The 26,191-nt window shown below is 44.3% G+C and overlaps 1 protein-coding gene across 1 annotated transcript in view; it reads right to left on the minus strand.

Moving 5' to 3' along the window:
* Window positions 1–26,191, minus strand: part of SH3RF2 (SH3 domain containing ring finger 2) — a 192,160-nt gene that overhangs the window by 59,318 nt on the left and 106,651 nt on the right. Inside the window, exons 3-5 of the mRNA XM_077473005.1 lie at window positions 13,960–14,229; window positions 3,066–3,161; window positions 1,434–1,748 (exon numbers count right to left, since the gene is read on the minus strand). Of these exons, the coding sequence (XP_077329131.1) occupies window positions 1,434–1,748; window positions 3,066–3,161; window positions 13,960–14,229 (681 nt within the window). The remainder of the gene's footprint in view (window positions 1–1,433; window positions 1,749–3,065; window positions 3,162–13,959; window positions 14,230–26,191) is intronic.

Below are 26,191 nucleotides of genomic sequence, written 5' to 3' on the forward strand. Positions count from 1 at the left end.
CTAAACAGTTTACTATGTTTCAGTAATGAATGAACACAGTGAGTAATCGGTACTGGTCCGAAAAGGAAGGAGCCCATCAATGACATATTTACCAGCCCCTTCAACTGCTCTCCATTCTGAAATATGCCCCGAAGCAGCCAGCAAAAGAGGAAAGGAGAGAGGCTGGCAGCACTGCGGGCTAAGGGTGGTGTGACACAGGGACCTAGGCAGCAGTGGGAATCTGAACCACCTGGGGTTATTAAGGCATGCCCAGGCACATCTGGAACACCATGTGCGCATTCCTATGCATGAGGCCTAAAGCCAAATAGTGACACCATTTTTCAGATTTTCAGAGGCTGCAGTTGCCTATGTGACTACCTGCTGTAATTCTGTGTAAATACCTCCCTCTCCAGCTTCTAGTCTTTTTTGATTGCTGTGTGTACCTGCTTTGAGGAGACTTTCCTACCCAGAAGCAGAGGGAAGTTCCTCCTGGGTACACACTTGATTGTCCTAAGAAAAATATCTAGGATGAACTTTAGTAAGTGGAGAATGGAAATGTGACCTCACAGCAATGACTTGGATAACACCCAGACAGGTGATAATGGGAAAAGTCCACAAATGGGTAACCGCAATAAAAAAAAACACAGAAAAAAATGCTAGTTGCCTGACTGACTTTCATACTCTGAGCTTTGATACTTCTTCTGTAAAAAGGCTTGCTTGTGACTGCAATCTGGAGACAAGCCAGTATGTTCTCCCTCAAGTTGGATATCATTCCATAGCGGCTTGTGATCATAGGTGGATCTACGTAAGGGAGCAATGGCACAACAAGGTTGTGATCAGCGCAAAGTATTTCCTACACAAACATACAGCTATCCTTTGATGTTATTGAATAAAAGTATTCCTAACTAGAGCATGTTTTCCATTTATATTTGCTGGGAGTTCTGATTTGCATGGGTTTTAACAAGTAATAGCAAGCTGAGTTTTAATAAGATGCTTGTAGTTCAGAAGCCAATCTACATTCCATATACTGTATCTGTGTCAACCAAGATGCTCTAGGGCAGACACAGAATCTGCCAATGGAACATCTCGGATTTTCCCAACAAAAACTTGAGTCTGGCCTGGGCAAAAGGAAGTTTGCACTGATCTTCTAAACAGGTTGGCCCTGTAACCTTCACAAAGCTAAGAAGAATATGATCTAATATACTAATTAATAGAAAAAGGAGAGGAATATTTTTATACTTCTTTACAAATTTACTCTTGTATTGTTGCTGGACAATCCTCTAAAAATCAATTTTTTCAACACTTGCTGGTACAAAATCAAACGCAAAATGTGGTAACAAAACCTGTGAGAGTAACAACAGAAAGCAATAGTATTTTACTTCAGAAAATCACAACTGTTTGAATCCACAACTTTGAGGGCCCCTTAGAATAATAACAAGAAAATGCCACATTACCTGGTTGGGTGTATTGGACAGGAATCTGGCCTTCTCAATCAGTGCTGTATTGCTCGAACTGATAAGAATGGGCATGCTAATTTCTGGAGTATGCCTTACTGATGGAGAATGTACCATCTTGTTTAGAGTATTTAGGGCACTTGTGATCAGGAACTGCCTCTTTCTCCTGCCTTGTGAAACCTGATGTGTTGCTGCAGATTCAGATATAACATTGGAGGGAGACTTCTTCAGAGGAGAGGGGATGACGGTCATGTTATTTGCATCTTTCCTTTTATATTTATTTGACTCCAGAAGTTGGTTGGCGGTGCTATTTAGCTGCAAAAAAATACATATAATCATAGCTAGGCCAATGATGACATAAACGCAAAATTATTTAAACAGTCATCCCTGTTGTCCAATAGCCTAAGAAACAATTGTCAATAGTACATAGTACAAAAGACCCTTAAACCACTTCCACTAATGTGACTACCTCATACACGACTGCAGGTACTAATAGCCAGTGTTTGTTGAGACCCCCTGATTAGTTGAAATGAACGTATAGGGATCTAGATTGCTTTGGGCGGTGCTGCATCTGTGTATTTTTTATAACCTGTTGCCAGTCTGTTATTAAGCACTTCAATGGGCAACATTAGCTGTTTTGCTAAGCAACTACAAGTATAAATACACACAATGAAAGTAACATTTCCTCAAACTGTAGCATCCCCAAGGGAAATAAGAATTTCTAGGTCACTCAATCAAAAGGACAGGTCTGGGGCTTGAGACAGAGGCATAGGTGTAAGACCTGCATGACTGAGTTTGTGGTACCAGGGTAACTAAGCATTAACAGCATTTATAGATGTAAGGAGAGTATGTCAACACTTGTCTTGGTTGGAGCCTGAAGTCTGTGTGGAAGGTTTTACCCGTTACAGTATTAGAGGTGGAATTACGGATGGTCACCTAGTGTTCAAATTATTTGAACAGCATTGAACGAATATTCAGACCCTCTCACCCTTAGATTTGGTTTAAGGGAATGTGACAGGTTAAGGGAATTAAGGGAGTCAGCACATTTACAATACCCGTGTCATGATTTTTAAGTTCCATTTAAAATCATTACCATATGGTGTTATTTGATTTTCACATCCAGGCACTGTAGGTTTGGTATCTAATGGATATGTATTGAAATTATCACTAAAACTAAAATAGGGGTCACTAAAATCTCCTATGACTACAGAAATGATGTGTGTGCCTGCATCTTTCTGCTGACAGTAGGACAATATTACACAGACAATATTTTTGTCTAAAATTCCATAATGGCCCTACGCTGGACACCATGGGGTTGATTTACTAACTGGAGAGTGCAAAATATGGTGCAGTTGTGCATGGTAGCCAATCAGCTTCAAACTTAAGCTTGTTCAAGCTTTGACAAAAGAAACCCTGGAAGCGGATTGGTTTTATGCAGAGCTGCGCCAGATTTTGCACTCTCCAGTTTTAGTAAATCAACCCCTACCGTATTTATGTTTTTATAAGTTACTAAGGTAGGATCTCATACATGCAGTGCAGAAGATTTGTGTTATAATAATAATATAAAACAGATTTTATAGATATGTATACATTTTTCACTGCAAAATAGCAGAATGTGCATGCCTTTCATACCTCTACAAAGAGCAGGGGGAAAATGCCTACTTGATCTCCCAACCGGCCTTCTGCCCAGTTATCGTCCACTCTTCGAATTACACTAATTATATCATCCTGTAATGAAGACAGGAAGTTGTTAGGATATTACAATAAACACTTCATCCATAACCACACATTATTATTATTATTATTCAGGATTTATATAGCGCCAGCAATTTACGCAGCGCTTTACAATATAAAAGGGAGACAATACAGTTACAATACAATTAAATACAAGAGGATTAAGAGGACCCTGCTCAGAAGAGCTTACAATCTAAAAGATGTGTGCAATATATTCACGTTTAAAAAGAAAACTGAATAAGGAACTCATTTTAAAAGTGATCATAGTTTGGTTTGGGTTTTAGCAAAGTTCAGTCACTTGCTTTGTTGTTGACAGTCTTCAGGGTCTCCTCCTAAAATCCCATGTCCGAACCCACCACCATTGGAGATATGGTTGTAAATTGAGCAGTACTATCACCTAGCCTACTCTAGCCTCTACTACATTCCTGCTGATAGCATGATGGATGCTGCTTGTGCTTAAACAAACTTGAAGAACAATGAGCATGGAAACCATATGCTGGTAGAATGAATATATCACCCAAACAAATAAAAGTACCTGAGCCAAGAAATGTACTCTTTATTTTTCTACATTTTCTGAAAACCAAAATGAGAAGCAAATTTGTGTTTTAACTTTCATGCATTACATGAAATATATTATTGCTACTCTAGAATAGTGAATATCTAGTTGTTATATATTATTAAAATAGTTGTTTAAACTTGAACATTTACTGGTTTAAAGGTTTTGGAAACACACTGGACTTGTTCCAAAAAACTTGCAAACAGTAAAATTTGCAGCAGAAAATAACATCATGAATTTGATTGGTCTGTATGATTTTGTTTCAACGTCATAGCAGCATGGGTGGATGATTGCAGGCCTTCTATCTCTAAATATAACATGAGGAAAGGTAACATTTAATTTACTTTATAAAACTGTGAGGACATAAAACTGTGAAAAACAATATTTTTGTCATGCAAATGAGAAAAAATATGCATGTTTTATGGATTTATTATAGAAATGATGATTGGTCACCACCTTTTGTTTTAGGAAGACAATGTCACATTTCATACTATCCTCAGCTTTACTTTTTGACGTATTACATAATAACCTTTATTTTCATATGTTTAAAAAAAACTCACAATCCATATAATTTGATTGCCACTGTTTTTTTGTGCCTTTTCTTTTAAACATAGGTAACCTCCAGGCAAACATAAATACACGGTTAAAATATATCTATAGGGGAGGTTTTACCTGCTACAGCATTTGTATACGCGTCTATCCATTGCTTAAATTAACACAGCTCTGTCAGACTGTACAGCCAGGCTGGTGGCCTGACTCTTCCAATTAAGCAACAGTGCTGGGACGCTTCCCTAGTCACAGCCTGTCATTGGACAGAGAAGGAGCAGCAGCTCATACCTCTGCTCTATCCTCCTGTCAGCATATTCTTTGTCAGTTCATATGCATGCAGCAGACCTGATTGGTTCCTAGTGATAGCCCTCCTTCTACCAGTCTGGGTGCTTCTGAACAAGAAATTACTAGTTACAATAGGCACTCTAGTTGCTTTTAAAATACATTTAATTTGTTTTAATTATTATATAACTGCATTGATTTGAGTTTTTATATCTGCCTGAAATTCAGCTTTAATATTGCATATGAAATTCATGAACTTAAATTAAAAGGAACAAAGTGCAAACCATTACATATAAAGATTTTCCCATACAGATGCCAAACATACAGTATATGTATGTGATAAACATATATACCTATTACATAGTAAAAATTTAGAGGTAGTTATTTTATTAAAAACCACACTTTTAAGCATTCGTACAGCCCTTTTTATTTGATAAAGTCATGGAGCAAATTACATTGGTAGGTCTGCCCTGGGACGTGCTATATACTATATTAATATCACTGCAAATACAATAAAATACTGTATGTTAAACAAAACATGCTAGTTGTCTGACTGTAGACTGCTGGCTGCAAATGCTAAAAATTAAAGTATAATATTTAGTATTTATACTTTTTAAAAATGAAATGCAAATGTATTTTAAATTGCATTTTTCATCTCTGAAAATAATAAGTATGAATATATATAGAAATGCACTTAACAGTATCCCTACCAAGTACTAAGGCTACATCCAAAGTAGTTTGTAATTAGAAATGTTGCAACAATACAGAAAAAAATGCAAAACTATCACCAGATATCTGACTGATGTGCTACTGAGGGACATGCAGCACCTAATGCCCACCACAGTCATTAATCACATCCATTACTGATTAGTAACCGCTCAAAGTTTATTCACCAGTTTCTGCTTAGCTTGTGCTTCCCGCTGCTTGCCCAGCAGTTGCTATTGTTTTGCATGTTCCTTTTATTGAGCACTAATCCTGCACTCTTTTACAAACACTTTGCATTGGCAAAATTTAGTGAACCAGGCATATAATTGAAACTGTGGCTCTTATGGGTTGCACATATAGAAAGTCCTGTGTACTATAGTACTTAAAGCTGAGAGCTGCACATCTCGTCCTGACAATGCTTGGACCAGAAGCACCAGAGCTGCCCCATACTGTATATCCTTTCTAATGCCATCTAGTGGGCAATACTCTAGAAGGAAACTAGGGCAGATGCAACTGACCAATATCTGATCTACACCTATCTAATGTCATCTGAAATCAAAGATATTGGCAACTATAAAATGTAGTTAGCAGGACACGCAAGAGCTGATGATGAATGCCAGGATGAATATGGTTGGATATTAAAGCCACTCAGCAGGAAGTATGTGTCCCTGAGTCAGTTTGAACACAACTTTCTCATGTTTGTCTTTAGGCACACAGCAAAGTTGTATTCTGAGGCCAGAGACATAAATTCTCTCTGAATGTATACATTAAAAATGGTAGCACAAGCTGCAATATGTAAATTGAACATATACTGTACATTGCCAAAAAACTAAGAAGGGATGAAAGAAAAATAAAATGGCAGTTCGTTAAAACTTACAGAGAACTGATCACAGTAATAAAATAAACTTGTAAGCAGGTTGAAAAGTGTGTACAGTTTAGTTAGCCAGCAGCCGACTCAGCCTGGGGAAGGGGTTAAATGTTTTAGCTCAGTTCCCTGGATTTTGGTCCGGTGCTATAAAAAGGGGGAACAGCTAAGGTCCGGGGCTGAATGAGGGTATCAGTGGTTTCAATGTTGCAGGATCTTAGTGGTGCTGCTGAAGGAACAGGGAATTGCAGACTTCCAAGCCATAGACAATGCCATAATGGACTCTCACCTCATGGAGGTACTGTATTACTGGCCACAACATTATTTTAGTTAGGATTCAGGAAAGGATGTTGTTCATATTGAACTGTATGCCATATTATGTTCAGTAAAGTTATATTAACCATTCTGAGCTTGGTTTGAAGTTGCTCAAAGGGGTGCAAGTTGGTTCTAGCATGTTTCAAGGAACTTGGGTCTGTAAAGTACTACAGGGGATGAAGTAACACTACTACAAAAGAGTTAGCTCAGCAACACATGAAGAGGAGTGTAGTTGCTAAGAGTAACCAAGTTCAAGAAACAAGCAACCAGTCGATAAGCACGGTACCTAGTAAAGGTGGCAGGTCCTCTAGTAGTGAGGGGGGTGATGTTCTGCTTCCTCCTTAGTGGTCGTTATCCAATAGCAACTGGATCTGAACCTGCGTTATGGAGACCTTTGGCCTGGTAATGAGGTACAGGAAGGAAACTCATTTTACGGTAGAATACTACTTTAGACACGCTTAAATTTTGAGGCTCTACTTACAGTCTGTAAAACAATGCCCTGTGTTATAAACACAATAGGCATCATGACTGGGGATGGTTCCTTCGGGATAAGAATTGGCATCAAAAAGTGTTAAGAGTATGGGTGAATGTGGGAAAAGGGGTGGCGTAAATTTAGGTATCGTGTTATTGATAGGGAAAGAAAAAAGAAGGGTTTTTTTTTGGATCATATCTTGCCCCGTGATCTATTGGTCCCCTCAGTCTGCACGTCTTCAGGAGAGAACAAGTTGTCCAAATTTTCTCTCCCGATTTTACCCTCCATGTGCTCCCACAATTTAATTATTTTCCCCCACGCAAGCCTAACTCTATCTCCATGGAGTGACTGATTGATCAACTCTGCCAGGAGGCGGCATGTCATGGAGAAGACTGTCTGCTGGGTCTGGTTGCAGGATTCCCCATTCTCGGCTCCTCTCCACCTTGGGCTCTGCAGCACCTGGGAAGCAGGGAATCCTGCCCTGGTGCTGGCAGCAGGTGGAGAGTGGCGTTACTGAATGATCCTCCACATCCCCAGGTGATCCTGCTGCTGAGCTGGTTGCTCTACCTGAGCAAGAGTTTCTGGGGGTTGAAATCCTGCCCCCCCCTCACCCGGCAGTCAGCTCTGTAATTTGGGATGCTGGGCCAGGGCAGCACAGGATTGATGGAGAGAGGAGTGGCAAACCATCTGTGGTTACCTTAACCCCTGGATGACCACAGGTATCTCAGTCGGGAGGAATTAGTGATGGAAGCCAATCTACACCTCAGACAACATCTTTGCAGAGCAGGGTGGCAGTGGCCCTGGGATCATCAGGCACCAATGGGCCAATCCTTAATCATACTGTCGGCAGGAGCAAAGTGCTAAGTTTGACACCTTACTTCTGTGGGAGTATTTCCAGAGAGAAAAATGGGAAAAGGGTAAACAGCACCACAAGGAGGAAGATGATGATGGGCAGTGTTTTTCCTTGATTCCTCATACTTTTGGGAATGGGCTCCAGGCTTTTATGACCCTGGATAGTGTTGAGGGTGAGAAACAACTGGAGCCATGTTCAGTCCTTTTTTGCTATCTTGATTCCATTTGGGAGGGTTTTTGAGGAGACTGCCTGGCTCAGGCATGATGAACAGTTTAGGCAGCTTATGCTTGTTCATTTAGAGCTGGGATAATAGAGACATTGGTATATGGATGTGGGTCATTAATTCCAAAGGGGGCACATTCTCCCTTTGAGCCTGGCACTTCCCATGAACAGGGAACCATCAAAAAGGGTGTCTGCTAGCCTTATAATGATCCCTAATGCAAGTGGGGTTCCTCTTGTCGTTTCCAGCATGAGTGCTTGGGATGCGGGGATGGCCACCCCATCTGTCACTGTACCAAAAAAAGCATAGAGGACATAGAGGAGATTCAACCCTTGCTTGATAGGCAACCTGACATACAGGCAGTGACACTGTTGGAAGAAGGCTTTGTTCATGGTTTTGTTGTTATCTCCTGTGACACCCCCCTCCCCCCCCCCCCACACACACAATATAACAGCATTGCAGAATTTACAATCTGCTTGTCAACACCCAGAGATTTTCTGAGGGGAGTTGGAAAAGGAGGTTGCTTTGGGCCACATTGCAGGACCTTTTTTGGAGCCTCTGCTTCCCAATTTAGTGGAATCCACTTTAGGGGTGGTCCCCAAAGTGGAAGTAGGCAAATTTCACATGATACATCACTTATCATTTCTGAAAGAGGAGTCAGTCAACAATTGCATTAGTAAGGATCAACAGCTCCATCATCTTTTTTCCTACATATCTTTAAATGCAGCCCTTTCTTTAGTAATTAGGATCCAGCGCCTTTAAGGTGAAAACAGATATAGAAGTGGACTTCCAACTTTTACTGGTTCATCCTGATAGTTTACTTCTTCTGCGTTGTCATTTTGACAGGTCTTATTTTGTTGACAGGTGTGTTCCCCATGGGCTGCTCTATTTCTTGTGCATAGTTTTTCAGCCCATACCTAAAATGGGTTGTCAGAGTTCAAAGTACAGGGGATGAAGTAACACTACTACAAAAGGGTTAGCTCAGCAACACATGAAGAGGAGTGTAGTTGCTAAGAGTAACCAAGTTCAAGAAACAAGCAACCAGTCGATAAGCACGGTACCTAGTAAAGGTGGCAGGTCCTCTAGTAGTGAGGGGGGTGATGTTCTGCTCCCTCCTTAGTGGTCGTTATCGTTATGATGTCCATTATTGTGACAACTTTCTCTGTGTCAGTCCCAGTGATTCCTGGTTAAGCTCCTGCTCTCAGTCTTATACACATTTTCAGGCAATGTAGTGTTCCGGACAGAAGGGCCTGCCACCATCATCAAATTTTTTAGAATATAAATGGACTCCATGCGAGGCGTTTTTGTGCTTCCTGCTGACAAAATCTCAGATTTAATAGCAGTATCGACATGGCCTTAGTAGGGTTGCCACCTCATCCCTTTAAAGCCAAACACATATTAATTACACAGGTTCTGTGGCTGATTAAGGTGGTAATTAAACTTGCTTGGTGCCTTATCTGCATTAAATTAGCCTTAGAACCTGTGTAATTCATATGTGTTTGGGTTTCAAGAGATGAGGTGGCAACCCTAGGCCTTAGAGGTGAAGCAGTTACATTTGCTGCTTGGTAAATTGAACTTTGTGTGCACAGCATTACCAGTTGTTTGAATTTTCTTGCAGCGCTTGTCTTTAACCACATCGCGCATTCACAAGATGCATATTTTATCTGTTTAGCTTCCCACCATAAGGAGTTTCCAGGCTCTTTCAATGGTACTTCATACTGGCTGGAGTCACTTAAGAAAAATACGAATTTTGACTTGTACACTGATGCAGCAGGATCCTTCAGGTTTGGGGCATATTTTGCAGATAGGCAGTGTGTGGCTGCTTGGCCTCAGCGTTGGGTTGATGTTGGATTTACAAAGAACCTGACTTTTCTAAAGTTGTTTCCATTGGTAGTTGCGGTTGAGGTTTGGGATCTCCTTCTCTACAATAAATCAGTGCAATTTCATTCTGACAACATGGCAGTGGTTTCCTTAGTTAATACTTTGTCGGCCACTTCCCCAGCCATTGTTACACTTCTGAAGCAATTTGTGCTTTTCTGTTTGCGTTTTACCTTGCTACTTAAGCAGTTCATGTTCTGGGATTGTTTGTTAACATTGCCCATTCTCTTTTTCGCCTCCACTTCAGGACCCTGATGTAGGAAGCGTGGAGAGGCGACCCTTGTCTGGGCTGGTTTTGGACACTCATTTAAAAGGTATATGGGCATTTATTCAGAGTTCTTTGGCCCCATCTACCTGGTCAGCGTATGTTAAGGTGTGACTGCAGTAGTTCGGACAGAGCGGTTGGCTGGTTAGATGCAGTGGGGAAGTAATCGGCATGATCTATTTCTGTGGTTTATAAGCAAGTCTCCTGCAGCTACAGACAGGAAGTTGGCAGGAAGTTACCGAGATGGAAGAAGAAGAAGAAAAGGGCGCACCAGCCTTGTGCATTATCCTTTGGATATGTATTTATTAAAAACGTAAAAAAATAAAGCTACTCACAAACAACTGTGTAAAATCTTGCAATATGAATAGTGGCAGTGATTAGTGTGAGCTCCTCTGTGATCTCTGGAGAGTTCCGCTCATCTGTGACTAGATGCTGCTACTCAATGACAATTCATATTGCAAGATTTTACACAATTGTTTGTGAGTAGTTTTCTTTTTACGTTTTTTAAAGTTTAAACTTTTTTATTTTATTTGCTTTATATTCAAGTTTACAAATATTGCCACAAAGTAATCACATACAATAATTCCCCTTACAAACAAATTACCCTTATCCCCCCATCCCATCCTCCCTCCCCCTATCAGCCCTCTCCCCCTCCCATTCCCTCCGCCAATAATATTCCATTCACAATTTATACAAAAGAAAATTTTGAATAACATCAAACTTAAACAAATTACTCATTCCCTTCTCCCATCCCCCTCCCCACCTCTCATTCATACCCTCCTTCATCCATCACTCTTGTAACTTACTCACCCTTTACACACCCCACTTTCCCCATATTTTAACAAACTTCCCATAATTACCTCTTTTCCTATATATGTATTCCTCCTTTTTTATGTTATCTTTCACCCTTTCCATCCATTCCTTTACTGTAGGCGCTTCCCTCCTCTGCCATTTACACGCAATTAATTTCCTCCCCTGAAAAAGGCATCTAATGACTGCTGTATGGATATCCCTTCGTACCTCCTCTTCTTCTATCAATCCCATTATACATATTTTAGCTTCTACTTCTAGTGATAACCCAAACACTTTATTAATTTTCCCTATTATTCCTACCCAATATCTATATAATCTTGGACATCGCCAAATCATATGTATTAAATCTCCTCTTCGGTCCCCACATCTTTGGCATTCTGCATCCTGTCTACACCCAAATCTATACAATTTGAGAGGAGTGTAATATACCCTATGGATTAAATACATTTGAGATATACTATTTGATGGAGATAAGGAAACTTTCGCCCCCAATGCCAGAGCCTTTTCCCACTGTTCTACCGATATTTTTACGTTTTTAATAAATACATATCCAAAGGATAATGCACAAGGCTGGTGTGCCCTTTTCTTCTTCCTTCTTTTTGACTTTTAGGGTTCCCCACCCTTGAGGGCAGCAAGGCCTGTGTTATTATATAGCCGGTCTGGTTGTTCGCTTATGCGCAGGAGCATTTTGTTTTCTGTTTATACAAAGAAGTTACTGAGATGCCTGACTTCACTTAATCAGGCACTGAAAAGCTGGAAAAGGATGTGCAAACGTAAATATTGCTAGAGGCCAGTTGCCTGGGACATTTTGCCCTACCTTAGCTATGTCACTTTTTTTATGAAGTTTCTCTTTTTGTGTTGGCTTTCTCCCTGGCATTTTTATGGTGAACTAGTTAAACCTAACAAGTGGACATCTGGGAGGCCCCAAGTTGAGAAACGTCTGGCAAAGGGGCGATACTGTTAACATTTTTATTTGCTCTTTAAAGACAGATCAGCTTCACCATGGCATTTCTATTCATCTATTTAAATTACCTTGTTGTGTGACATGTCCTGTTAATTATTTGGTGGCATTTATGGTGATTCGACTTAGGTTGGGGGCCCTCCTCAAACACGAGGATGTGTGCTCCTCTCACGCTTCCAGTTTACGTGAATCCTTTGCTGTTGCTTAACTGAACTGCAATTGGTCTGCATTTGGGTGGTCTGCAATTGCGTTTCCCAGCATCCCAAGTGAAATTGGTATGGCTGGGGGTTCAGGGGCTTCTTTCGGCTGAAGTTTCTCCACTGCTACACAATCGGGTGGCTCAGGAGGGACCCCCAGATGTTTTATTTTAGCATATCGGGGAAAACGATCTCAGGGTCGTTTCACTTCAGAGCCCTTATTGGAAAGATGTGTCACAACTTGACGCCCTTTTAGATGAGCAGCCTACTGTTCTTCTAGTCTGGCTAGAGATCCTTTGGTGTTTATTTTGGCAACAGGTCAGGGATTGCAGTGCCTTTGACAAAGTGCATAATAAAGTTAATAGGGCCATTGCATGGAAAAGACTGGCCACTTGTCATGTGGACTTGGAGGGCAGCTGTTTTTATTTTTGGATGGTGTCCACCTCAGGGATGTGGGCTTTTTATATGCTTAACCTGCTTATGTAGGATCGGATAAGGTAGGCTCTTTCTTGGTGGCAGTCAGGGAGTAGATGAGGGAATCATCCATCCTGATGGTGGTGGTTATTCCTTTTGCGGGCTGAGGTGGCAGGTGGCTTATAGATTTGGTAGAATTGGTAGCAGAGAGCCCAAGTAAGCCACTGAGTCTAACCTTGATGACTGGAGGCTAAACTGGCTCCCTATAAAGGATTCTGGAGTTGGCTATGTTTTATTTGTTTGATTGTTCATTATTTACATGTATCAAGCTGTGTCCAATACATATTAATGAAGTATCAACCCAATTGAAAGGATTTAAGTTGTCGATGTGGTTATTTAGAGTTTTGGTAAAAGAGAGGGAAGTGAACAGCGGATCAGTCATGTGGTGTGGTGATGTCACTGCCCATTATATACAATGTAATAGCTTGTGGATATAAATGCATTGTATGTGAATGTGTTTCAGATAACTATAGTGCTATAGTATTAGGTCATACGTTATTATATGCTATGTATGCGTTTAAACTGTAGTGACCCCCAGTAAAACATTTGGTGTTTGAATCTGCAGGACAGTTATGGCCCACATTATAAAATTCCCTTTATTGTGTTAATTAAAACAAAATCAGACTCTTAAACCAAATTGGCAGAAGTACAGAAGTATTTCTATATGATCTGTCTTTTACTTGGATACTGCTAAGTAGACAGACAGAAACTTGCTAATCTAAATGCAGAATTTATGCAAACACTATATAAGTTGAGCAGTGACAGAACAAGATTCAGACAGATAGAGCTCATCATTTGTGTATTAGGTAGCTAATCTTGTAAATCATTGTACAACTCCTCGCAGCCAAATCAGAACATCATTAATGAGCATAGGCGTGGGAAAAAAGAGCAAAGTGCTTGTTTTAATCAACACTCCATTGGCAAAGCTTATCAGTCACTATGAAATCCATACAGTCTGAAATGGCTTTGCTGTTTCTGTCATGTCCTAAGTACTTTAAGTGTGAAAGTAGAATTGGATATCGGGATAAGCTATATTCATATAGCAAAACAACATATGAATCATAGTATGACACTTCTGAGTGAATAGACCAGAAAAAAATCAGTACTGTAATATTACAGCACAGTGTCCATAATTTGTACGTCTTCATTTTCCCATTTTGACTTTCATCAGTATGCAAGTGGCATCAGACTTGACTAGCCTAACAGCTGGAGGGTCAAGGGTAGCCATCCTTGGTACCAGCAATCTGCCAGCCTATGATTAAATTTATGCTGTGTATGATCAAATATTTTATAGCCATAATAACAGGGCAGGACATCAAGCGTCACATGTAACAAACTGCCTCACCATGGTCTCTAGGGTCCTATGCATTAGTCACTACTACAGTACCTTTGAAAATTTCAAGCAATCCTTGTTCTTTGCCTTGTCTTTATCCTTCAGATCAAAGTTATAGAGAGCCCTGCAAAGTGCCGGAGGTTGATCTATTTTCTTTAAAATTTTTACTGAACTTGCAGGAACGACTCCGCTTCCTCCATTTACTTCTCCATGATACCAATTCTCATCCAGCTGTTTTTGTAGGATAATAACATCTCCCTTATTGAAGGACAAGTCGCCAGGAAATCGTCCTTTATGGCTCAATAAAGCTTTTGCATGTGGAACCTATAAGAAGAAACACAGGTTAGCTTATAAATAGTTTTACAAGTCTGTTTCAATTTTCTGGCATTTCCTTTGAATGACACTCTCAAATAGATTTCTCTTTTTTTGTGCCTTTTTATACACAGTAGAGCACATTTGTGCTAGTTTAAAGTAGCCAACAAGAAACATTTTCATCCAATAATCCAGTACAAATGACTGTCATGCTATCATACAACTGCATACTGCAGTCAGTTAATCTGATCCAGCATATTGTACAGTACTTCTAAAGGGCAGTCCATCTAAAAAGGTATTGCAGTTATAATATATAAAATATTTAAAAAAAAATATGTGACCCATGGATACAATACTTTGTACCTTCTATAAGCCCCATAAACCTGAGCTACCGCTAACACTTGATTTGCAACCAAATGGCCTACCTCTAGGGGAGACAACATTGCTTCCCAAATCCCCACTAACCCCTCACATCTGTATGTAAGTGTTAGGTGCATCTAGCACTCCTGCTCCTCATTCCAGCATCCAGGTTTTGGCTATGGCTTTCTTCTTGTCTGTTTGTCTACCAGCAAGATGATTGATGTGGTCAGTCTCTGGGTGGAGACCAAGCCTGTTATAAGCCAGCCAAACCTTCAGTCTCATCCTTGTGATAGAGCATGTCTAATATCTGATCAAGCTGCCTGTTTGTCTTCCCTGCTCTGCTAGTTTGGATTTCCCAGTGTATGACCTTGGACTGGATAACTATTCTCTGAACTCTGCCTGCCTTTTACCTGGACTGTCATTGAACCACTCTACCTGTCTGCCAGCCGCAAGTACCTGTTTGCTTTGCTCTGGTCGCGCCTGCCCTGGCGTGGCAGCCAGGCACTATAGCATTGTGTATAAGTCCTGGAGGCAACCAAGCACCAGTAGGCCTGCTTGCCTTATGGGAAAGGGGCTGCTATAGGTGAAAAACACAGTAGCCAGCTATAGTGTCTGATCACCTGCATTAGGAGTAAGTGTGACAGTAAACAGGTGCAGTTAGCTAGTCTTCCACTAGGTGTCTCAGTTCCAGAATAGTGGCTGGTTACAGAGCATAGTGTCATCGAGTGCTAGGTCCCTTTTAACTAGAGTCCTCTTGTAGTGATGTAGTGGGTGAGTCAGTGCCCACATACAAGCCAGGTTGTGAGGTGCCCCAGGGCAGTTGGGGCATGAGAGCAAGATATCAAACCAGTGTGCAGATGTAGTCAGCTAAGTGGAGGCCCTGGACATGGCTGATGACTTCTTGACCCTTATAACCAGCTGTAGACTTCCTGACCCTTATGGTGATAGAGGAAAAGTTGGGTTGCAAAAGGCCTTTTAGGCCACACCAAGCATTCTCTGGAAGCAGGCTATAACTCTGGAGAACCTGGGAGAGGTGTACCCAGATAGAGGTGTCTGCAGTGATTCTATCTTAGAGGGACTATCTGCAAGGAACAGTGAGTACTAATGAACACGAGAGATTGAGTTTAGGAAGATGGCTTGCTATATGTGCTGCTGGATGCTTTCACATGTGACTGCAGCGGTTTGTTCACTATATGTGATTGACAATGTATTATCAAGTTACCCCGGATAGTATGTAAATGTGATGTAACTATTTGCCATCTGTCAATTACTATAAGTAAAATACAGCAATTCCACTTCTGTTTAGAATCTTGGCTTCTCAATCCAACACCCAACTCTGCATCCCAGCCACACCCCATAACCTATTTATTTTCTTTGTTTACCCCCATATCATGTTGTTCTTCCACTTCAAAAGCTGCATTACTGCCTTTCATGTTCCAGACAGAACATACAATTTTATGGTTTGTTTATACTGTAAGAAAAATGCTTTCAGTTATGTGTTAACTGTGTCTTTGTCTAATGCATAATTTGAATGCTTAACCAATGACCCCGGGTCATAGTTACCTTCTCTTGTTAACACTACAGTAAACCCAAGCTAAAAATATTAAAATGAAAAATGATTTTGTAATGGTTGAAAACATTTTTCTTTTAGTTAAATGCAGACAGTCAGATACTTTGTTTATACATCTTCGATTAATTGCTGGTTGGTTATGAAGTCAGTACAGCAGAGTACAAGCATCCCTACTGAGCTGAAATTCCAAAACACAGTATGCACATTTGTGAATATTTGAACAATTTTGTTTAAAATGGAAAAGGCACAAAGCATAAATGTTTCTGTTGTTATGGATAGTGATGGACGAACTTCCGACGGGACGTTTCGCGAACGCGAAACGCGAACGGACACAAACGTTCGCGAAAACGACCGTTCGCCGCGGGCTCCATTGACTTCAATGGGAGGCGAATTTCGCAAACCTTTAGGTCGAATTTGCGGCCACGGGGTAATTATTAGGGGGTAGCACGTAGTCCCACCACCTGGACAATAGCATAATACATGTATGAGGTGAATTTGGGATCGATAACTACAAGCATTTTTTTTTTATTTGGGAAATTGTTCTGACAATTCAGGACTATGGAGCTAATGAAGGCAATGGAGGAGAGGGAAGGTCAGGGACCAGGGTAGGCAAACAAGAGGGTGCAGGAGATACAGAGCACTGACAGCAGCACCGTAATACAGAGCACTGACATCAGCACCGTGACATACAGCGCTGACAGCAGCTCCGTGACATACAGCGCTGACAGCAGCTCCGTGACATACAGCGCTGACAGCAGCTCCGTGACATACAGCGCTGACAGCAGCTCCGTGACATACAGCGCTGACAGCAGCTCCGTGACATACAGCGCTGACAGCAGCACCGTGACATACAGCGCTGACAGCAGCTCCGTGACATACAGCGCTGACAGCAGCTCCGTGACATACAGCGCTGACAGCAGCTCCGTGACATACAGCACTGACAGCAGCTCCGTGACATACAGCGCTGACAGCAGCTCCGTGACATACAGCGCTGACAGCAGCACCGTGACATACAGCGCTGACAGCAGCTCCGTGACATACAGCGCTGACAGCAGCTCCGTGACATACAGCGCTGACAGCAGCTCCGTGACATACAGCGCTGACAGCAGCTCCGTGACATACAGCGCTGACAGCAGCTCCGTGACATACAGCGCTGACAGCAGCACCGTGACATACAGCGCTGACAGCAGCTCCGTGACATACAGCGCTGACAGCAGCTCCGTGACATACAGCGCTGACAGCAGCTCCGTGACATACAGCACTGACAGCAGCTCCGTGACATACAGCGCTGACAGCAGCTCCGTGACATACAGCGCTGACAGCAGCACCGTGACATACAGCGCTGACAGCAGCTCCGTGACATACAGCGCTGACAGCAGCTCCGTGACATACAGCGCTGACAGCAGCTCCGTGACATACAGCGCTGACAGCAGCTCCGTGACATACAGCGCTGACAGCAGCTCCGTGACATACAGCGCTGACAGCAGCTCCGTGACATACAGCGCTGACAGCAGCTCCGTGACATACAGCGCTGACAGCAGCACCGTGACATACAGCGCTGACAGCAGCTCCGTGACATACAGCGCTGACAGCAGCTCCGTGACATACAGCGCTGACAGCAGCTCCGTGACATACAGCGCTGACAGCAGCTCCGTGACATACAGCGCTGACAGCAGCTCCGTGACATACAGCGCTGACAGCAGCTCCGTGACATACAGCGCTGACAGCAGCTCCGTGACATACAGCGCTGACAGCAGCTCCGTGACATACAGCGCTGACAGCAGCTCCGTGACATACAGCGCTGACAGCAGCACCGTGACATACAGCGCTGACAGCAGCTCCGTGACATACAGCGCTGACAGCAGCTCCGTGACATACAGCGCTGACAGCAGCTCCGTGACATACAGCGCTGACAGCAGCTCCGTGACATACAGCGCTGACAGCAGCTCCGTGACATACAGCGCTGACAGCAGCTCCGTGACATACAGCGCTGACAGCAGCTCCGTGACATACAGCGCTGACAGCAGCTCCGTGACATACAGCGCTGACAGCAGCTCCGTGACATACAGCGCTGACAGCAGCTCCGTGACATACAGCGCTGACAGCAGCTCCGTGACATACAGCGCTGACAGCAGCTCCGTGACATACAGCGCTGACAGCAGCTCCGTGACATACAGCGCTGACAGCAGCACCGTAAGCAGCCCCAGGAGGAAGTCAGCACAGCACAGGGATGGTGTGATCCCCTCATAATAAGAACCCCCAGGAGGAAGTCAGCACAGCACAGGGATGGTGGGAGCCCCTCATAATAAGAACACCCAGGAGGAAGTCAGCACAGCACAGGGATGGTGGGAACCCCTCATAATAAGCAGCCCCAGTAGAAATATGACACCGCTCAACCTCTTCAAAGAGGAGGGTAGGGGCATATAGTACGGTGTGCTTTTTTGGGTCAGGGAAGTGAGCCAAATGAATTAAGAAGGTCTGTGTGCTTGATTCCAAAAATTGTTTATAGACATATACATGGTCTACTGATCACATGTGTTGAATTCCTCCGAGATCCATGCCTCATTCATTTTTAGAAATGTGAGGTAGTTAACACTGTGGTGAGCTAGGCGAGTACGCTTATCGGTCACAATCCCCCCTGCTGCGCTGAACGTCCTTTCGGACAGGACACTGGATGAGGGGCAAGCCAACAGTTCGATTGCAAATTGGGCAAGCTCTGGCCAGAGGTCAAGCCTGCCCACCCAGTAGTCTAGGGGTTCATCACTCCTCAGAGCGTCCACATCGGCCGTTAACCCAATGTAGTCGGACACCTGACGGTCTAGGCGTTCCCTGATGCTGGATCCGGATGACACCTGTCGATGGGTCGGCTGAAAGAATGACCTCATATCCGAAGTCACCAACACATCTTCAAACCGGCCTCTTCTTGCAGGCGCTGTTGGATTGGTACCCGCAAATCCTTCTCTGGGAGTGGGAATTGCTCCTCTGCCAGCGCACGCAAAAGCAGAATGCAGCATTTCTCGAAGCAAGGCCTGGAAGTGCTGCATTCTGACAGCCCTCTGCGACGGCGGTAACATTTCCGCCATTTTGTGTTTGTACCGGGGGTCTAAGTACGTTGCCACCCAGTACTGGTCCTTGACCCTCATGCTTTTTATACGGGGGTCCCTATTAAAACACTGGAGCATGAAGGCCCCCATTTGCACTAAAGTGGAAGCGGTGTGGTGGCCTGGCTCCTGCTCATCATCCAGGATAATGTCGTCCTCTTCATTCTCCTCTCCCCATCCTCGCACAACAGGGATCCCAGAAAGGTTTAAAGCATGCTCTTCTTGCTCCTGCTCATCCGCCCCGGCACCATCCTCCTCTGACTCCTCATCAGACTCCTGTTGTTGACTTGTCTCAGATAGAGTAGCCCCCCCTGGGAATTCATCCAGCATTGCGACTTCCTCATCTTCCCGCTCCTGCTCCTCCACAGCCTGATCAATGACACGACGCAATGCACGCTCCAGAAAGAAGGCATAAGGTACCATGTCACTGATGGCGCCATGGCTGCGACTGACCAGTTTGGTGATCTCCTCAAATGGCCGCAGAAGTCTGCATGTGTCGCGCATGAGCAGCCACTGGCGCGGTGAAAAAAAACCCAGCTCCCCAGAACCGTTTCTTTCGCAGAGTTCATACAGGTAGACGTTAACTGCACGTTTCTGCTGGAGCAGCCTATCAAGCATATAGAAGGTTGAGTTCCATCGCGTCGGGCAATCGCAAATAAGACGTCTGACCGGCAGATGGTGTCGCCGCTGAATGTCAGCAAGGCGAGCCATGGCCGTGTAAGATCTTCTGAAATGGGCCGAGATTTTCCTTGCCTGCCGCAAGATGTCCTGGACCCCAGGGTATTTGACAAGGAATCGCTGCACGACCAAGTTTAAGACGTGTGCCATGCACGGCACGTGCGTGATTTTGCCCTGTTTCAATGCGCTAAGCAGATTGGCACCGTTGTCACACACCACTTTACCAACTGTCAAATTGAGCGGTGTTAGCCACTCATCTGCCTGTGAACGCAAAGCTGAAAGGAGTGCCGGGCCAGTGTGGCTCTTTGCTTCCAGGCACAACAGACGCAGCACGGCATGGCAACGTCTCACCTGGCATGTGGAATAGGTTCTGGGGAGCTTGGGCGGTGCAGTGGAAGAGACGCTAGCAGCGGAAAAGGAGGAGGCAGCTGAGGAGGAGAGGGAGGAGGATGGAGTAGGAGGAGGAGAAGAAGAGTCAGGCCTGCATGCAATCCGTGGCGGTAAAACCAAATCTACACGGGTGCCACGGGTTACATGCTTGACGGCCGTCAGAAGGTTCACCCAGTGGGCAGTAAAACTGATATACCTTCCCTGCCCGTGTTTGCTAGACCACGTGTCTGTGGTCAGATGTATCTTGGCACCGACACTGTGTGCCAGAGATACATTCACTTGCCGCTGAACATGGCCATATAGCTCTGGGATGCCCTTCTCTGAGAAATACTTCCTTCCTGGGACCTTCCATTGTGGTGTTCCAATGGCCACAAATTTGCGAAAGGCCTCCGAGTCCACCAGTTTATATGGCAGTAGTTGGCGGGCTATGAGTTCTGACAAGCCAGCCGCCAACCGTTGGGCAAGAGGGTTATCCGGCGTCATCATTTTTTTACGCTCAAACATTAGGCCCACGGAAGCCTGCCTTTTTGCAGAAAAATGTGAGCTTGGCGTGATGGAAGGTGGAGTGGAGGACAATTGTGAGGAGAGAGGAGAAGGAGAAGTAGAAGACGAGGCTGGACGGTGAGAGCCTGCAGTGTGGCTTTGTGTGTTCCGTTGCTCCCACTGGGCTCGGTGATGGCTGCTCATGTGCCTTCTTAAGGCGGTCGTCCCTAGGTGAGTATTGGGCTTACCGCGACTAACGCGTTGACTGCAAAGATTGCAGATGGCAACGCTATTGTCAGCAGCGGACACGTTAAAAAAAGCCCACACTGCGGAGCCATGTGCCGGTGTCCTGGGAGCGCCAGATGTGACCGTACATGGTCGATGACTCGCTCCTGATACATTTGCAGTCTGCTTTGTCCCTGCTGTGCAATGTAAGTCATTGCTGCTTCTCCTCCCTATCTGCTGGTCCATATCTCCCTCTGAACTCCCCTCCTCTTCCTCTCTTGTGGGCACCCACGTGACATCACTAGACACGTCATCATCAACGTCACCTTCCCCACCGCTATAAGTAGAGTAGGCAGCAACACCGGGGACCAACCTCCTCCTTGGGCTGATCTGGGTACTGGCGTCAGACTGCTGAGTAGCGCTTGTTGCTACCTCCTCTTCCTGATCCAATACCAAGAGTGGCTGCGCATCAGAAATGTCCTCTTGATATGGATCGGAAAATAATTCCAGTGACTCAAGCGGAAGGTATGTGGTGGTGGTGGTGGTGGTCGTGTTGTTGGTGGTAGTGTCTTTGGGGGTGCACATAGCAGAGAGTGAAGAAGAGGGTGCAGATCGAGAGGATGAGGAGGGTGCAGAAGAGTAAGGCTGAGCGAGCCACTCAACCAAGTCTGGTGCATCCTTTAAAGTAATTGAACGCACCTTCTGCAACTTCCCACTTTGGCTCAAGCCTGTTGCTCCTGCCCTACCCCTACCACCCCTGCGGAAGGGCCTGCCTCTTCCTCTGCATGTCATTTTTTAAATGACCCTGTGACAAAACTCTTAGTCCCTATACCGCTGAAGGACTGCTGCAGTATAGGTGAGCGGTCAGCAGTGGTGCACGTCAACCCTATCTATTGTGGACCTATAGCGGTCCTTACAGAACAGCAGACTGTACCGCACTCAAGCCTATGTACCGTAGCACCCTATACCAAGTTACCAGTCCTTATAAGAACTTTTGTGGACCAAGCAGGTTGTGTATTAGTGTTTAGCAGACTGTACGTCAGTCCCTATACCGCTGAAGGACTGCTGCAGTATAGGGCAGCGGTCAGCAGTGGTGCACGTCAACCCTATCTATTGTGGACCGATAGCGGTCCTTACAGAACAGCAGACTGTACCGCACTCAAGCCTATGTACCGTAGCACCCTATACCAAGTTACCAGTCCTTATAAGAACTTTTGTGGACCAAGCAGGTTGTGTATTAGTGTTTAGCAGACTGTACGTCAGTCCCTATACCGCTGAAGGACTGCTGCAGTATAGGGCAGCGGTCAGCAGTGGTGCACGTCAACCCTATCTATTGTGGACCGATAGCGGTCCTTACAGAACAGCAGACTGTACCGCACTCAAGCCTATGTACCGTAGCACCCTATACCAAGTTACCAGTCCTTATAAGAACTTTTGTGGAACAAGCAGGTTGTGTGTTAGTGATTAGCAGACTGTACGTCAGTCCCTATACCGCTGAAGGACTGCTGCAGTATAGGGCAGCGGTCAGCAGTGGTGCACGTCAACCCTATGTATTGTGGACCGATAGCGGTCCTTACAGAACAGCAGACTGTAACGCACTCAGGCCTATGTACCGTAGCACCCTATACCAAGTTACCAGTCCTTATAAGAACTTTTGTGGACCAAGCAGGTTGTGTGTTAGTGATTAGCAGACTGTACGTCAGTCCCTATACCAATGAAGGACTGCTGCAGTATAGGGCAGCGGTCAGCAGTAGTGCACGGCAACCCTATGTATTGTGGACCGATAGCGGTCCTTACAGAACAGCAGACTGTAACGCACTCAGGCCTATGTACCGTAGCACCCTATACCAAGTTACCAGTCCTTATAAAAACTTTTGTGGACCAAGCAGGTTGTGTGTTAGTGTTTAGCAGACTGTGCGTCAGTCCCTATACCGCTGAAGGACTGCTGCAGTATAGGGCAGCGGTCAGCAGTGGTGCACGTCAACCCTATCTATTGTGGACCGATAGCGGTCCTTACAGAACAGCAGACTGTACCGCACTCAAGCCTATGTACCGTAGCACCCTATACCAAGTTACCAGTCCTTATAAGAACTTTTGTGGACCAAGCAGGTTGTGTATTAGTGTTTAGCAGACTGTACGTCAGTCCCTATACCGCTGAAGGACTGCTGCAGTATAGGGCAGCGGTCAGCAGTGGTGCACGTCAACCCTATGTATTGTGGACCGATAGCGGTCCTTACAGAACAGCAGACTGTAACGCACTCAGGCCTATGTACCGTAGCACCCTATACCAAGTTACCAGTCCTTATAAGAACTTTTGTGGACCAAGCAGGTTGTGTGTTAGTGATTAGCAGACTGTACGTCAGTCCCTATACCAATGAAGGACTGCTGCAGTATAGGGCAGCGGTCAGCAGTAGTGCACGGCAACCCTATGTATTGTGGACCGATAGCGGTCCTTACAGAACAGCAGACTGTACTGCACTCAGGCCTATGTACCGTAGCACCCTATACCAAGTTACCAGTCCTTATAAAAACTTTTGTGGACCAAGCAGGTTGTGTGTTAGTGTTTAGCAGACTGTGCGTCAGTCCCTATACCGCTGAAGGACTGCTGCAGTATAGGGCAGCGGTCAGCAGTAGTGCACGGCAACCCTATGTATTGTGGACCGATAGCGGTCCTTACAGAACAGCAGACTGTAACGCACTCAGGCCTATGTACCGTAGCACCCTATACCAAGTTACCAGTCCTTATAAGAACTTTTGTGGACCAAGCAGGTTGTGTGTTAGTGATTAGCAGACTGTACGTCAGTCCCTATACCAATGAAGGACTGCTGCAGTATAGGGCAGCGGTCAGCAGTAGTGCACGGCAACCCTATGTATTGTGGACCGATAGCGGTCCTTACAGAACAGCAGACTGTACCGCACCCAAGCCTATGTACCGTAGCACCCTAGACAGACCAAGTTACCAGTCCTGATAAAGAGCTTTGTGGAACAAGTGAGTTGTGAATGATTAGCAGACTGCAGCAGAAGGGCAGCAGTCAAGTATAATATTCTTTCTATATTTGGAAGAAAGAATATTATACGTGTACAAGCCTATTACCGTACCACTGATACCAGTCCTGAAAAGAACCTTTGTGGAACTAATAGTAACAGCAAGTCTTTAAAATTATCCTCACTGCCTGACACACTGCTTCCTGCCTGTCCCTATACAAATTGGCAAAAAAGAGTAGGCTGGAACGATTAGCTGGAACAGCTCTTTTGTGGACCTGATAGTAACAGCTAATGATGATGATGATGATGATGATGAAGAAAGACTAATCTGGCTGAGCTGTCCCTAAAATAGCAGCATACAGCGCTCTGTCCCTTTATCTAAACTGACAAAAGAAACTCAGGCTGCTGACCTAACACCTATACCAGTCCTGAAAAGAACTTTTGTGTACCAAATAGCTAGCGTTTTCTCTGTCCCTACTCCACACAGGATCCTTTCCCTACAGTGACAGAAGAAAGAATGTAAAATGGCCACCGGATCGGGTGTATTTATAGGTTAGGGGGAATGTCCAAGTGTCCATGAGCTGTCATGTCTCAATTGGTTGTCCTGTAACACATGATAAACGTGTCACGAAAGGTTAAAGTTCTTGTATACATTAAACACGTAAGTCCGCCGGGGCGAACGACGGAAAAAGGCGTTCGAACCCGCGGACGGCGAAAGTCGGAAATTCGCCGCGAAACGACCGCCGGGCGAACCGTTCGGCCATCACTAGTTATGGAAACCAACGTTGAAATGAGCTGCATATACTGTTTTTAGCCTATTTTCTGTACATGCACACCCTGCATTGCTCATTAGATATGTTAATTGCAAAGGCTGTATAAATCGCAGATTTAACAAAGATTCCGTATGCACTTTTTGGTCAGGGAAATACGGCACAAAACTGTTCCTCTAGCTTAGAAAATAAAAACAAAGGGTAAAATTAAAAGTTATGGATATGTCATAGGAATCTGTTGGACACATTACTTTGGCTCAAATAAGCTACTATGTTTATCTCTGCCGAAAACTCATTAAGGCACACGTATACAAGTAGAGGAGATCCACCCTATCACAATCCAGCTCCCACAGAAAGACCCTCATTTATGAAAGGAAAGTGAAAAAAAAAGCAGCAGCAATGAAGACCATTGAAAGCCTTCATCGCAAGTGGTCACATATACTGTTCATCAGCTGCCCAGTGATAAAATGGAGAAATTCATAGCACTGCTAAACCAAACATCCAATATCAGACTGGGTCTAATTTAGAGAAGCCAGCATAAATATTACATGAATTAAAATCCCCCCTCCTCATGCTGATAGATCAAAGAAAACCAACAGAAATGAAAGCTGGGTCTTTTGAAAACAGATGCTATTGAGGTTAGGGCCAGAGGGGTGGCATTTCTTATTTGCCTAAACACTTTGTAAAGGCTGTGGGTAAATTACCTCATATGCTAGCTTGGGTAGATTTAGGGATGGAAATTGACTAAGAGGGCTGGATGGATAGGTCTGTCAGGATGTATAAAGGTGGTATGAATGTTTCATTGCTAGAGGCGAGTCCTGTCTCATTGGTACTTGGCACCTGAATGCCTTTCCAAAATGTATCCAGATTCTTCCTCAATCGGTTTTCAGGGCTGCGAGCAAGTGGGTTCGACACATGGTGGTCTTGTAGTAAGCTCAAGAGCTTCTATATAAAAGATCCTGCCCTGATATATACTGTAACAATAATAAACACAACCCCGGCATATCCTTAATAAACCTGTAGCAGAGGTGCCCAGACACACCCAGACTCTGATCTACTTTACATTCCTTATGGCCAAGATAGCCATTGAAACTGCTTGGAAAAAAAATGATGGTTGACCTGGCATTGATGAAGTGCAAGCTCCCTTGGATCATGATTAATGAAAAGATGATACCTGTGCCAAAATGTACCTACTAATGAATACTAAGACCATATGATTTATGTGAAGAGTGTTAATGATGCGGCTTCCACCATTGCTCACATAAGAGGACTCTCTCTAGGCCTCCCATATATTATGCACCCCACCGCAGGACCCACAGAAGATTGTTAGTGGAGACAGGGTGACTACCGCTGTTCCTCCCATGTCCTGTACCACCTCACCTATGATTTCAGCTCCGGAAAGGACCCTTTAG

This window comes from Lithobates pipiens, unplaced genomic scaffold (assembly GCF_037356315.1).
Source record: "Lithobates pipiens isolate NorthernLeopardFrog02 unplaced genomic scaffold, aLitPip1_a1.2 Scaffold_8, whole genome shotgun sequence".
In the NCBI taxonomy this organism is placed as follows: domain Eukaryota; kingdom Metazoa; phylum Chordata; class Amphibia; order Anura; family Ranidae; genus Lithobates; species Lithobates pipiens.